Source organism: Meles meles, chromosome 4 (assembly GCF_922984935.1).
Source record: "Meles meles chromosome 4, mMelMel3.1 paternal haplotype, whole genome shotgun sequence".
NCBI classification, from domain to species: domain Eukaryota; kingdom Metazoa; phylum Chordata; class Mammalia; order Carnivora; family Mustelidae; genus Meles; species Meles meles.
Window position 1 is genome coordinate 40,301,202 of NC_060069.1, and position 14,785 is coordinate 40,315,986.

General features: G+C 51.6%; 1 protein-coding gene across 5 annotated transcripts in view; it reads right to left on the minus strand.

Annotated features, from left to right (window-relative positions):
* SEMA5B (semaphorin 5B) overlaps positions 1-14,785 on the minus strand; it is a 112,826-nt gene that overhangs the window by 41,231 nt on the left and 56,810 nt on the right. The window contains exon 1 of one of the 5 annotated variants that reach the window (XM_046003729.1): positions 4,804-4,874. The exons of the other annotated variants lie outside the window; for them this stretch is intronic. Within the exon in view, the coding sequence (XP_045859685.1) occupies positions 4,804-4,870 (67 nt within the window). The 5' untranslated portion in view covers positions 4,871-4,874. Of the gene's footprint in view, positions 1-4,803; positions 4,875-14,785 lie in introns of those variants that run through there. 5 annotated transcript variants of the gene reach the window in all.

Here is a 14,785-nt window from a genome sequence, read left to right on the forward strand (position 1 = left end):
GAGGAAGAGAGAGCCATGCACACTGCACACAGACCAGACAGCCCCCCAGAGGGAGACAGACTGAACGCTAATCAGGGAGGAGACAGGAAAAGCCTTTATTCGGATGAACGTTCCGAGTCATAGGAATGCAAGTTCGGGCCAAGGTGCTGACTTCAGGGATCCCGCGAGGACACATGCACAGGCCTCTTTTGGCATCACCTTCAAGGACCTCCTCTGCCCTTGGTAAGAGAGCCAGCAGACCCCAAAGGGGTGAAAAGAGGGACAGAACGAGCAAGACAGTGAGGAATGGGGCCGGAGTGTGGAGTGCTGCTGGTGAGGGGAGAGCGCCCAATAAGCCAGGGTTTGCAGCCTTGTGAATGTCAGCCGAAGTCAAGGGTGCCATCACGAGAAGAGGAGAAAGGCAGTCCATCCCCACATCACTGTGCCCTACAAGACTGGCCTTCGTGAGCAGAGTGCAAGACACTTGTGTATGTGTGTGTGGGGGGTGAATTTCCAATGCCTGAGGGTCCCTCTTTGGAAATTATCTCCCCTCCATCCACAGGTCAAGGGGGTAGCCCCCCAACCAGCCTTGCATACACCCTTCCCCACCCACCATAGCCAGACACACCGAGGATAGTCATGTGGTCAAAACAGACCAATCAGAGGCTCTCCCGTGGCGATTGGGAGTGTGACCCCCATCCCACCCCAGGGTCAAGTCAGTCTTTGTGGAGGAAACCAGGAGGAGCAACATGGGCCCTGTGGGGTGTCTGTCTTCCCCCTGTCACATGAGATGAGTGGGGTAGCCGATGAGATGGCTGGCCATCTGAAGATGGACAGCCCTGGCGGGAGACAGACAGCAGAGACTCTTTGGAATGCTAATAGATTTCCTGAAGTCTGATACTTCCTACTTCCATGAGGCATAAGCCTACTTCCCAATCCCTGTAATAGAATCTTCCATGTTTGCTTAAGTCAGCCAGAGTCATGTCAGACCCGGAGCTGCCTCACACTATCGACTCTGCGTGTGCATGCTTGCCTCCTCCTTCCTAAAGGAGCCTCTGCACTGGTGGGCATTGCGTGCAAGGTGCCCTGCTCAAAGCCTCTGCCAGCGGACCAGACCAGACAGGGGTGGCCAGGGCGATGCGCGAGGAAGCCATCAGTGGGGCCTCTGCGGAAACAAGCGAGGAGGGTTTCCTTCTCCCCACTTGGCCTACAGCCGGGATGGACCATGCCACATTGGCTTCCCTGAGCCACGTGATGCGGATGGTGGTTGGTGCAGGAGGGTAGGTGGGACCTGGGAGTGTGACAGAATCAGTCGGCTCTGGTCTGCCCCCCTCCAAACCTCATACTGTGATGTTTGCCCATCACATTTCTGTGCCTGTTCCCTTGTCTGTGACATGGGGAGACTCGTGACACCTGTCTCGGAGAGGGGTTGTGAAGACTGAATGAGGCTTAAAATGCCTCCAGTCACCTGGGTGGCTCAGTGGGTTAAGTGTCTGACTCTTGATTTTGGCTCATGTCCTGATCTCAGGATCGTGGGATCGAGCCCTGCATCACGCTTGGTGCTGGGCATGAAGCCTGTTGACAATTTTCTCTGCCCCTCCCTAGAACCACACCTGCCCTAAAGTACAGAGCACGGGGGTTGGCTATTATTATTGTTGTTGTTATTGTTGTTGTTGAATAACTCACTCCCCATCCGTTGAAGCCCTTGCTCTTCAGGTCTCAGAGATCACCTATCCCATACAGTTCTTATCCCATACAGTTCGGGTTTTCATTCCTGTAACCAGATATGCCTCAGACGAACAGGAATTTCTATTTCTAGTACATTTGTCTGACTGACATTAAAATAATCTGGGAATTTCGCCACAGGCAGTGCTTAGCAGAGCCCCCCCCCCCCCCCCGCCCTCGATCTTCTGGAGGGCTGTAGTCCTGAGCTCAGGAGGCCACCAGGCCTGTGGAGATTGGCGTTTTTGTCACCTGTAAAATGGGGCTTATAGTTCCCTGCCTGAGAACTAAGTCTGGCACAGCATAGGCCCTTTATGAAATCCCCTTGTATGAGTGCATTTGTACACATAAAACCCTCACTAGTTACTGAAGTGTCTTCCCAGGTATAGCCATTCGTTCACTTATACCACACTTGCCTGAGCATTAGTTGAACACTTGCTATATGCAGGTGTCTGGACAGAAAGGGGAAGCAAGGGACAGACAAAAGTATGGTCCCTGTCTTCAAGAAGCTCACAGTACAATAGAGGAGAGGAGACCGTTTTCCAAGGAGCAATATATCACCAGACAGACACAGTGGCTCGGGGCCCGGGGCCCAGGCTTGGACAGGTAAGGGGACCCAGAAACCCTGTACTCCGTGCTCCCCCGGAGTCACTGTGGCAGGGTTCTCTAGGAGTGGGGAAGTGGGAACCGTAGCACCAGCTGACTCTTGCTATTTTGGGAAACCGTCAGTGATAAGGAAAGCATTTTCCCGAATCATGGGCCAGAGCTTCTACAGCCTTCTCTCCCGCTGCTGCCCCAATTCCCTGCGGTCCTCGATATGGGGTCACTCTAATGATGCTGGGAGGCGTGTGATGCATGTGCTTGTGTGTGAGAGAGAATGAACACCCACACAGGCACCCCCTTGAGGACTCCTCGCCTTCCATGGGACTTCTCCCGGGCTCATTTTCCCAGCACAGACAGTGGGAGGAGGATTAGCAGCAACCAGGGGAGGGGATGGAATTGCTGAGTGTGAGGGCAGGAAAGCAAGGGAAGGGCAGAGGATCAGGGCCAGAGCTGTTGGGAGGCCCAGTGACAAAAGGACCTTTGCTCTTCTCTCTGGGGCAAAGGATGAGGGAGGCAGGGGCAGAGTGTATGCGTGGGTGAGAGAGAAAGAGAGACAGAGAGAGGGCACACAAATCCCACTCTCCCATAGAACCCAAAGTGGCCCCCACTGTTTGCTGCATGATTAACTGCCCAGGCCTTCTTACGGTGGCGAGAAGCTGAATGTCACACTGGAGACCATCTTCATTTACCAAGTCATTTAGTACGGAGACAGACAAGGGGGTCCGTCTCAGTGTCCTGCAGGTGACAGTCCTACAAAGGAGAGGGAGGCCTGAGTGGAGAATGAGCAGGAAGGGAGGTTATGAGGGGGGGTCTGCAGACAGGTGCAAGGTGTCCTGAGAAAGGGAAGAGAGAGGAAGGCCAGGGGCTGGAAGTCTAAGATGCCTCCTGTAGAAGGGAGCACTCCTTGAAGGAGAAAAGTGGGGAGCTTCCCGGGCCACCAAGGGCAAAGAGCATTCCAGAAGGACGGAATGGCAAACAGCACTCAGCCCTGGACCATCCTCACATAAGCTAGGGAGGCTGGAGAACCGGGCAGGACACGCTAAGTCTGGAGAGGAAGACCGAGGCCAAATCATGGCAAACTTTCACGAAAGCCTACAACATCAGGAGGGTTCCTTCTGCTGAAAAGGAGGACTAGTTGGTGGTTGGGGCAGCGGAAGGATGTGGTCAGATCTGTGCTTTGGGAAATCGGGTGGTGGTGGCAGCAAGAGCAATGGGTCAGAGCTGGCCACTGGCCTGCTGGGCAGCTCAGAGAATGGAAGTGGGCGCCTCTTGCTCCAAGAGACCCCAGCCCCACACCCAGACCGTGGTGGATCTCAGGCCCCACTTGTACCCTGCAGAGGACACCCTAGCTCAAATGCAAGTGATGGTCCTGGACAGAAGCAGGGAGGGACTGGGGGACAAGGTGGGAAAGGCTCTGTGTCCCACAGCAGAATCAAGGCAGCAAGGGAGACCACTCACGTTGCTGTTGCCAGGGGTCCTCTCCAGAGAGACCGGGGACCCTTTTCTTTTGATTGATAAAAAGGGTGGAATTGGAAAGGACAAGACAACCTATGACCCTGAGAATGAGGGCTTACATAAACAAGGCTGCTGTGTACTGAGAAATGCCAGGTACAGTGCTAAGTTCTTTCCCTGCAAGACTTCATGGCCATTTGGCAAGATCGCTGAGAGATGCCTTTGCTATCATTCAAGGATTATCCTTCATGGTTGATAGGAGGAAGTAGAGGTTGGCAAGGCTGAGGACCACGCCCAAGGTCCCAGTGCCAGTGGATAAGAGAGGAGGGATTTGATTCTAAGACGGTCTGCTGCAGAAGCCCAAGCTCTGGGCCACTACACACATGCCATCCTACCTCGAGGAGATCGGGTCCCAGGCCCCCCGGCACCCTTCAGAGCCCTAACTCCACATTCTCTCCAGGCAGCCTTCAGAGTTTCATTGGGTTTCCTGAGTTGGCTTCCCAACCAGGGAGAGCACTTTCTGGCTATAAATTATTAAACTGACTTCCTGCTGCAAATCAGTCTCCTGTGAGTTGGGGCTGTGGGACCCAGTTTTCCAGGTCCTGAGCGGCTACAGAAAAGGAAATTCCAGAGCTGACAGACAGGGCAGAGTCCAGACCTCAGCCACGTTGCTAACAGCCACACCCCATGCCCCAGCACTGCAGGACTGCCAGGGGCCAGGCTGGGTGGGAGAGAATGAAACTCTTCTTTTTGTGCCCACCTCATGTTCAGCCCGGGAGCCCTTGAGAACCTTTCAGGAAGGGTGCACCGCTGGTCCTCCTTCCCGGCCCCTCCCTTCCTGCCACCATTCAAAATCTCCACTTGGCTGCCTGCCTGGGGAAAAGGGAGAGAAAGAGAAGGAAAGAAAAGAAGAGGAAACAGGCAGATACCACGAGCAGGAAAGAATGCATTCTGTCTGAGGTTTGGTAAGGAGGGGAAGGCGTGGGGGCGCCCCTCACTCCCCCACCGGGGCCACCAATGCCATCTTCCCACCCAGCCATCACTCACCACTTGGGGGGCAAAGCTTAGCCAAGCTCAGCACAAAGATAAAATTGAGATGCAGATTCCTTCCCATTGCTCTGAATAGAGCAGATTGGATACGGATTTTCCTCTTTTCTTCCCATTTAGACCATCTGGACAACTGGGGCCCCAAGGGAAGGTTGGGACCAGGTGGGGGAGGGACAGAGGCTCAGAAAGACTTCCCAGCACTTTTCAGCTCTGGAACCTGGGAGTGAGCACCCCCACCCTCTTTTCCAGGACCAAGTTCATTCCCTGCCTTTGCAAGGTGCTCTTGGCTCTTTGGCCAGGACAGGTCCTGGTTGGGTTCTCCTCTCCCGTCTATTCCTCACGAACTCCAGGCAATGCATTTGCCCCATCAGCGAGGGGTATTCCTTCTTGCGGTCCCACTCATATCCCCCCAGCTGCAGTTAAACCCAGATGGAAGATAAAAGGAAAAAGTCAAGCACAGAAAGTTGAACAGGAAGGGCTCTTGAAGATCATTTAGTTCAAGCCCATATTTTACAGATTAGAAGACTGAGGCTTTAGGGAGAGTATCTAGCTCAAGACTGGGCAGGGAGGTGGCGGGGGAACCAAGACTAAATAAATAGCAACAGCAGAGACCATGTTACCATATATGAGGTGGTATTTTATGCTCGTTTTGCCATTTAATCCACACAATAATCCCCGGGAGGCACATACTATTATCATATCCATTTCATGGATGGGGAAACTGAGGCACAGAGCAATTAACTAGCTTGCATAAGGTCAAACTGTCAGCCAGATCAGAACCCAGGCCGTCGGGCTCCAGAGCCTGCCCTTTGCAGTCTTAGTGCACAGCACGCTGGAAAATGGCATTATTTGACATAGCCTCGTGAGCTTCTCACCAGGGCTCAGCCTGCTCCAGTGATCTTTTGCAAATGAGAGCCCTCTAACGCACAGCCCACGGCCATTCTGCCTTTATAATCATGGATCCCTGGCTTGCTCCAGGGAACAAAGGATGTCCACCCAAGGTAAGAATTGAAAACAAAAATACAAAGGGAATGTTCACATCACTTGGGAAAGCAAGAGAGCTCCGTAGGAGAGGGCACATGTGTGGAGGCAGATGGACCAAATGGATGAGGAGAGAACCGGTGTGGGAGGGGGCTGCACGGGTTAGACCCAGGACGCTGCCTCATAGTTGCAAAGCAGCTCAAGTGAAGTAAGGGGAACGAATGTTCGGTTCATGCCTGGCACAGATCAGTATCAGGAATGGCGATGGTGGTCCCACGAAGGTGGTATGACAACGAGTAGGGGCTTTCCCCCCCCAAAATTCTGTAATATTTTATTGTTTTTGCAAGGAAAAGGAAAACAGACTTGCCTACTTTAATTGCTGGAATTAAATGCTAAGGATGTTGCCAAACACAAATCAAGCTTATCTATTCATTAGAACAGCCGCCTTTCCCTCCTCCCCATGGGCAAGCTCTCTCTGTGGAAACATTTTGCTATCAGATATTCAGTTGCTGTATAAAATGAAAACTGCATTTGAAAACATGCCTACAACTCAAAAATAGAAGGCAAATCCAGGAAATGCCCGGGTTTCCTTGGGGTTTCAATGACAGATTCACTGGCTCGACATAAACCTTTGCAAAGGAGGGCCCATTTCCGTTCCTGCTCCTGAGCGAGGTTCCTCGACACCCAGAAAGCCAGTGCTCCTAAAAAGATGGGGGGTGCAGGCGGCTGCACAGCTGTGTGAGTACTTGATGGCCTGCACTGGCCTGTGCCGTGAAAACCGGCTGAAACGGGCTGGCGGGAATGCAGAATGGAGCAGCCGTTATGAAAAACAGTATGACGCCCCCTCAATTAATTAAAAGTAGAATCACCATCTGATCCAGCCATTCCACTTTGGATACACCCCCCCCCCCAAAAGCTGAAAGCAGGGACTCCAAAAGGTATTCGTGCCCCCATGTTCACAGCAGCCTTATCCCCATCAGCCAAAAGGGGAAGCAACCTAAGTGTCCACTGGCAGACGAATGGTAAACTAAATACAATGGACTAAGATTCGGCCTAAAAAGGAAGGAAATTCGGCCACCTGCTGCAGCGTGGATAAACTCTGGGGGCCTGATACTGAATTACAATAAGCCAGACACAAAAGGACCAATACCGTATGATTTCCCTTACAGGAGGTACCTGGAATGACCAAATTCATAGCCACAGAAAGTAGAGTGGGGGTCGCCAGGAGCCAGGGAGACGGGGGAATGGGGTTGTTATTTCCTGGGTACAGAATTTCAGTTTGCAAGAGGAAAGAGTTCTGGAGACTGCTGGCGGTAACGGTTGCCCAGGAATGTGAGTGTACCCGTACTACTGAGCCGTACGCTTCAAATTGGCTAAGATGGTACATTTTATCTTCTGTGTATGTGGCCACAATTTAAAAAAAAACAAAAAAAAAAGAGCTCCTAAAATCCGCTGGGCTGAGGAGGACCAGGAGATCTCAGGAGGTGGGCTACAGGCCCCCCAAACGGTCAGGTCTTCTCTCTGCTCTTCCCTCAGTGTGGGCCCCTGCCAGCCCCTCCCTTTTCCTCCCTCAGGGCACCCTGACCCCTGACCAGGGCCAAGTGAGCCCCCTCCTGTTCATCCACACCTTGGCTGTGTGTATGGAATGTTGGGAGGTTCAGGGATGAGGTGTGGGCAGCAGGAGAGAGAGGGGAGCCATAGGGCATTCAAAGGGGCGGAGCCCGGAACGAGCTGAAATCACTGTGAAAGGGGAGAATTTTGGGTGAGTCTATGAACATGAGGTGAACAAGGCAAAAGAGACGAGGTTCAGTGTGTGGCCAGATTTCCCGACAGACTGTGGGGTTGTCACCATATCCGCTTCCTGTTGCTGCTGTAACCGATTATCACAGACCGAGTGGCCTCAGACAACAAGTCCATTCTCTTTCAGTTCTATGGGTTAGAAGTCAGACATCTGTTTCAATGGGCTAAAGTCAAGGTGTCATCAGGACTGGATTCCCTTCCAGCGGTTTAGGGGAGAACCCACTGCCTTCCTTTTCTGGTTTCTAGAGGCTGCCCATATTCCTTCCGTCTTCAGAGCCAGCAGCACCGCCTCCCTCCAGCCATTCTCCCATACTTCCCTCCTCCTCTATCACACCTGGGAAAAAGTCTCTGCGTTGAAGGACCCTCGTGATTATAATGGGCCCTGCTGGGTAATCCAGGACCATCTCCCCACCTCAAGGTCCTCAGCCGAATCACATACGCAATGGCCATTCTAGTAACACTCACAGGTTCCAGGGATAAGGACATGCATGTCTTTGGTGATTGTTATTCTGCCTACCACACCCATCCTATGTATTCCACCCAACTGTTCACACATGGCAAGTATTTCTGACACACACGCCCCCCCCGCCCCCGCCCCGCCGAGACACATCTGTGGAAGAAGGAAGAGCAGTAAAGGATCACCAGCAGGTCATGGTCACAGTCTGGGGGTGGGGATGTGGGGGGAAGAAGCTACTGCTGAGGGAATGGTCAGGGGGCATGATGTGAGAGCCTGGGGTGGGGATGGAGAGAGAGGACTACAGAGCGGGGACAGCACGTACAAGGAGGGGGAACAGCGTGTGCCGTGGGAAAGAAGATGGTCCCAAAATGCAAAGAGGAGATCATGGGAAAGCCCTGCCAGGTGAACTGCGCTTCAGACACTGGCGCGAAAGTTGTACCAAAGGGTGATTATTATTCACTTCCCCAAAGGATTTTCCAATGTGTTCTTCAAGTAATGAGTTCCACTGTGTTCTTAAAATAGGATTTACACCCAATTTTTCAGTAACACATGAAGGCATGCTTGTAAATCTATTGAAATGAAGTGAGACCAGTAACATCTGCTGCCTTCTGTGCTGGGTAGGGGGGTGTCAGAGGGAGCGGGAGGGAACCTCTGCCGGACAGGGTGGGGTTCAGACTCTAGCCTGGGCCCCCGTGAAAGCCACCCGCCTTGTCCTCATGCCCAGCTGCCGTCCTTCCACACACGTACAAACACGCCGACAGTAGAGACGTGAGAGGAAGGAAGGCTGGGGGAGGGCCCCAGGCCTCAATGACCCCACAGCCCCATGCCCTCTGCCTCGCCTTAGAAAGGAGAGACTTTTTCAGGGTGGCAAGGAGTTGTGCATCGGTGTTGGTTAGAGAAGCCTGCATCCCTCTTAGGTGCACACACACAAGGGGCTGCTGATTGCCTACGGGGTCATTTCTGGGATGATACTAAAACTTTCCATGAGGGACAAAAGCCTTTCCTTCTAAAGTTATTAAAGACTCTGGATGGCCTCAAAAGGGCAAAACTGCCTCAATGTAAATGGTTGATTTCATGTGTCTTCGGGGAGCCAGCAAAAACAGGGCACCTGAAGGAAGAAGGGCGTTAGTCCCATTTCCCTTCCTGGGGCCATAGAACTTGCTGGAAATAGCCCTTGGGCTTTAAAGCAAAGAACATAGAGGAAGGGGTCATCAAAATCTTGGACACCATCCCTACTTCTCTGTCATTACACTGTCCATGTTCCTCCTCAACCTTTATGTTGGCCCTAACTTTCATTTCTAGCTCTTTCTCCCAGACATGTGCTTCTCCAGGTTTCTATTCTCCGTTCCCTCTCCTCTCACTCCGACTGCTCCCAGGGTGGTCTCAGCCCCCATTCGCTCCTGCCAGGGCTCTCACTTGTACCCCAGCTCCGTGAGTGCCCCAGATCTCACCCCCTCTCTTCGAATCCAGATCACATGGCCATCTCCACGTCAGGTCACACAGACATGTCCACTGCAGCCTGCCCCAAATTCACTCGTCACCTTTCTCCCCTCACCTTCTCCTCCATGTCCCCCATTTCTGTCAATGGAACGATGATGTCCCCAGGTTTCCTGACTCACATCTCAGTATTCCCAGACCTCCCCTGCCTCCCCCGTCTGGTCCACTGTCAAATCCTGGCCCTTGTACTCTGCTGCAGATCCCAAACCCAGAAGTCCTCAGGGGCAGCAGGGGCACATGAGCTAGGTGGATGGGAGGGGACAGCGGAGGACAGAAAGGCATGGACCCCGTCTGGACAGGACAGCTGGGACTCAGATCCCTCTTCTCCAGCTGACTGTTATCTTCTCAGGACACGGTCCTCGATCTGCCCATTTCTCCCCCCAAGTACTAACCAGGCCCGACCCTGCTTAGCTTCCGAGATCAGACGAGATCGGGCACATTCAGGGTGGTATGGCCATAGACTCATCTGTCCATTTCTAAAGAAAGTCTATACATCTGGATTCATGCGAAATTCCCTTATTGTTTAAATGCTGGCAATTACTTGCATTTTTTTGAAATCCCTATGTGCGTTAATTAAAACATGTCTGTTTGTGACCTCAGGGCTTCAGTCTCTCCCACTATTCTTCTCTCTGTTCCCAGTGTCAGCACTCCAGCATGTCCACACTCCCCTCCTGGACAAGAGCACCACTCCCTCAGGGTCACCTGGGCCAATTTCCCCATCTTCCCTCTGCTGGTCTCAGGCCCCCTGCACCAATGCTGGGCTTTTCAGGTACAGAGGGTAGTGAGGGTGAAGAAGACAGATAAGAGAAGGCTGATGCCACTCAGGGTAACAGAGCCATTAATTAACAGAGTTAACATCTGGTGTTTAATTAACACTTTCCCTCCTCTTTCATTCTCCCTTCCATTTTCCTTTCCCAAGGGGACTTCATGGTGGGTAAAAAGCAAATCAGAAAGCAGGAGGGCAGAAGGCAGATGTGGGAAACGGGATAGGAGGTCGTGGCTGGCAGTGGGGCAGGGGGAGGGGTGGAGCAGTGAGGGTCCATGTGTGCAAAAGGGAAAGAGGACAGGCTAGGAAGAAGCAGGTTTACGATTCAGCAGGCGGGACTCAGATCAGTCCACAAATTTCTTTGGCAGGAGCAGGGGCCGAAGCTCAGTGCCTAGGATCGTACAAGGAAGTCTACAGCTCTTTCCGTGGCAACACCCGTGATTGCCTCCCCACTGGTTGACATTCATTCCCCCACCACCTTCAGTAACATCCCCATGTTGCAGAGTGGCAAAGTTCCCAGCCCCAGGTAAGATGCTTTCCCAACTCTCATGCGGTTAGGGGTGGCTCTGTGTATCGTTCCAGCCAATGAGAAATAAGCAGAAGTCAGCTACAGATTCTGGAAAAGTGCCGCCTGGCCCCAACTCCTTCTGTCCTGCCACCCTCCTTGGTGACTTCCTTGAATGTGATGTCTTGAGCTATGGCAGCCATTTTGACACTACAAGAGTCAGGCTGAGAGGATTACAGCATACCCTGATGATGCTGAGCCAGCGGACAAAGGCCAGCAGCTGCAGTCACCTCTAATCTTATGTCCTTATGCTTAAAGTTATTCTGGTGGTGTTTTTTATTATCTGCATCAAAAGCATTCAGGGAGGTCACAAACTGATCCCTTGCTTATTTAGAGGTGAGTGACGTCAAGAACACACACTGCTGTTCAGAGCATTTCACAGCCTGGACGGCTCAGGACCGGAGATTAGGGACTGGAAAGATGACAACAGGGTGGGCAGTGTCTTCATTAGATAGTGAGCTTCAGGCAGAGCCCTCTCCTCCCTGCCTCCCCAGAGCCAAGCACAGAGCCTGCCATGTAGTGGGAACTCAGCTGACATGCACGTGTTCTGCGAATGAATGGAGGAACGGATGGATGTGCCACTGCTTGGCAGAGGTCTCCCAGTGACAACCAGCTGGCAGGAAGGGAATATTTAGCAGCTAGCTTGAATCTAACCTATTCAAGACCCATGCTTCTCTAAGGCCAGCCTGGAACATCTCTCCCCTTCAGAAAACCACCCCCCGACCCTGACCCATCCAGTTCCTACGATGCCCACCTATCCTCTTGTCATTTGATCCAACCTGCCTGTTTGTTATGTATCAGGCTCATTCGTTAGACCGAAAGCCCATGAGGCAGATGCCACGATCTGTTTAAAGTCCCCAGACACTACCAGTGTCTTGAACACTGAAGACCATCGATAAATATTTTCATTTGAGGTTGATGCTTTGGGGTGGGGTGGGACTAAGAGTGATTAGTTTGATTAGTGATGATTTAAAGAGTTCCTTTAAGGAAAGAGCTCTCCTAAAAAGAACAGCTCCCAGATGTCTGTGGTGTTACCTGCAATTTTACTGTTAGAAATGAACTCTTACCTAGCTGAGTCACCTCAAGTAAAGCGCTTCGCCATTCTGAGCAGCAGTTTGTGCAATGGGAATAACAACAACAACAATAATAAAAAAGCTGCTTCACGGTGCCCTTTTGAGAAGCGAGTCAGCATGAAATTTCATCATAAGAGTATTTATTAAAATAAGCCTTTACATATGATTAGTCTTGGAAGAATTACCCCAATAATTATTCACTGTGGAGTGTAATCTTATAGACTTTAGGACAGAGAAGAACCTTAGACTCCCCGCCTTTCCAACCACCCCACAAATGACCTCTATATGGTCTTCAGAAATACATGAGGAACTTCTTGAGTTTAATTAATGTGGCTTTTCACAGGAGAGAAAGAGGAGAGGACGAGTGTGGGGTTGGAATACCTGTGTAGCAGGTGCTGTTGGCGCCCTGCCCAGGCCCCCATTCCACAGCCAGAGTACCCATCCCCCACCCCCAGCAACCTTCTTGAGAGGCTGGCCCTGAGCCCAGGGCGGGCTCCTCCCGGGAGTTATGTCTGGGAGACGAGTGGGCAATCACCGAAGTAGAAAACCCAGCCCCCTGTCCTGGGTGCACCAGCTTCTGGTGTGTAATTCATGCCCCAGAGCTCCCCCGGGGATCGGCAGGCTTCCCCGGATAGCGTGTCTTCAACTGGCCTTGTCCTCTGCTCTGTCCCACTTCCCTCACACCCTGGCAGGTGCTTCAAAAGGGCCCTTTGACCACTTGCACAGGAATCCCAACCAGCTCAGACTCTGCTTCTCAGGAATCTGCCCCAAAACAAGCCCTTAAGAGGCTTTGAAGAGGAGGGCTGACGAGGAGCTGGGGGAGGGAGCGCGCTGTGGTCAAGACCAAACTGCATGCAACTTGGTCTGGGGCTCTTCCCCTCACCCTGTTGGTAAGACAGAGCATGGGTCAGGCCCAGCCCTCAACCCCTTCCAGGGCTGGAACCTTGACCAGAGCCAGTGTGGGCACCTTCTTCCTCTAAGCTGTCTTGCTCTCCTCCACTCCTCCCTCCCTCCAAGGAAATGCATGAATCCTCTCTAAGGCTCCAGGATGTTTTCCTGGAAAGCTAAAAATCCAAACATCAATTGGTCTCCATGTCACCCGTTTATCAGGATGGGCCCCCAGGAATGTTTAGGCTCACAGACTCGCACAGTCCTAGGGCAGAAAGAGCCTTGGGGGAATAGTGTAACTCCCCTTTGCCGTTTAATTTGGATTATACTTCTGCATCTGTGCTCTCCCTGCTCATTATAATTGTTATAATTATGGGCTGCTTTAGTCTTCACTAAGCCATTTACACAGCTGGACAGAATCAGAAATGCATGGATGCTAATCCCCCACTCCAGGCCTTTCTTTCAGGGTTGGTCTCCCCAGAAGCAATGAACCTGAGTCAAAAGGAATAGTGATCCTGGGGGTGATCTAGGGGTGGCCTGGGTGGCTGGAGGGGTCCAGCCCTCCCAGTACTGTCCCTTTTATTTACTTTTGACATATTTTATTTATTTATTTACCTTAGAGATAGAAAGAGTGAGAGAGTGAGCAGGGGGTTGGGTGGAAGAAGCAGAGGGAGAAGGACAAGAAGACACATCTGAGCACGGAACCCAACATGGGGCGGCCTGATCCCAGGACTCTAAAATCATGACCTGAGCCGAAATCAAGAGTCAGATGCTTAACCAACTGAGCCACCCAGGTGCCCCGGTACTATCCCTTTTATTTTTTTATTTTAGTTTTTTTGTTGTTGTTTATTTACAGCATAACAGTGTTCATTGTGGTACTATCCCTTTTAGATTAGAAAAGAAAGGAGCTGTTTGCATCCCAAACCCCATGCCAAAACACAATGGGACATACCATTTCTTTGTGAGAGAGGGCAGAGGGAAATCAGGCAAATTTGGATCTTCCTGAGGTTAATAATGTTTGTGCGGACATCTGAGGTAATTCTGTCCATCGCCCCCAGGTCTAGGCAAAACAGATCCTCCCCACTCTATAGAGGCTGGATTCAAGGAGGGGAGGGGTCATGTCACATGAACATCTCTTAGTGACCTCATCAGTGTCTGGCACCCACCACCAACAGGACATTCTTGCATCTCTTTTGCTACACAAACCAATACTTATCAAGGGCCCTAATAAATGCCACGAGCCCCAAGTATTAGGGAAGGACACTGTCTCTTTGCAGTACCCCTCTTTTAAGAATTACATGATCTTCTGCTCATTGATTAATGCTTACATCTGAATCCATTTTCCTCACCAATGACGCCATCTTGCCAAATTCAATACCCGGGTTTCCAGGGAAAAGACATGGTTTCTGCTGTCTGATAATTATAACTACGCTTACTGTGTTCTTTATTCTATGACAGTGTGCTAATGGTTTCACAAATGTTATCGCATTTCATCCTCACCATATGCCTATAAAATAGGCTTTCCAGGGGACGCCTGGGTGGCTCAGTGGGTTAAGCCGCTGCCTTCGGCTCGGGTCATGATCCCAGGGTCCTGGGATCGAGTCCCGCATGGTCTCCTTGCTCGGCAGGGAGCCTGCTTCTCTCTCCACCTCTGCCTGCCTGTGTGCTCTCTCTCTCTCTCCTTCTCTCTGACAAATAAATAAAATTAAAAAAAAAATTAAAAAAAAAAAAAGGCTTTCCAGACCTTTGATAGGTGAGAAAACAGGAAGGTTGGGTCCCTTGTCCAGAGTCACACAGGAAGTGGCTGAGCTGGGATCTGACCTCAGATCCCTTGGATGTCAAAGCCTGTGCTCTTTCTCTGTTTCCTGTGTCCAGATGGGGCTGCTATTGAGGTGTATTCCCTCCAGAAGGGAGGAAGCATTGGTCTGGCCCCCGGGGGGCGGGGGTGGGTACAA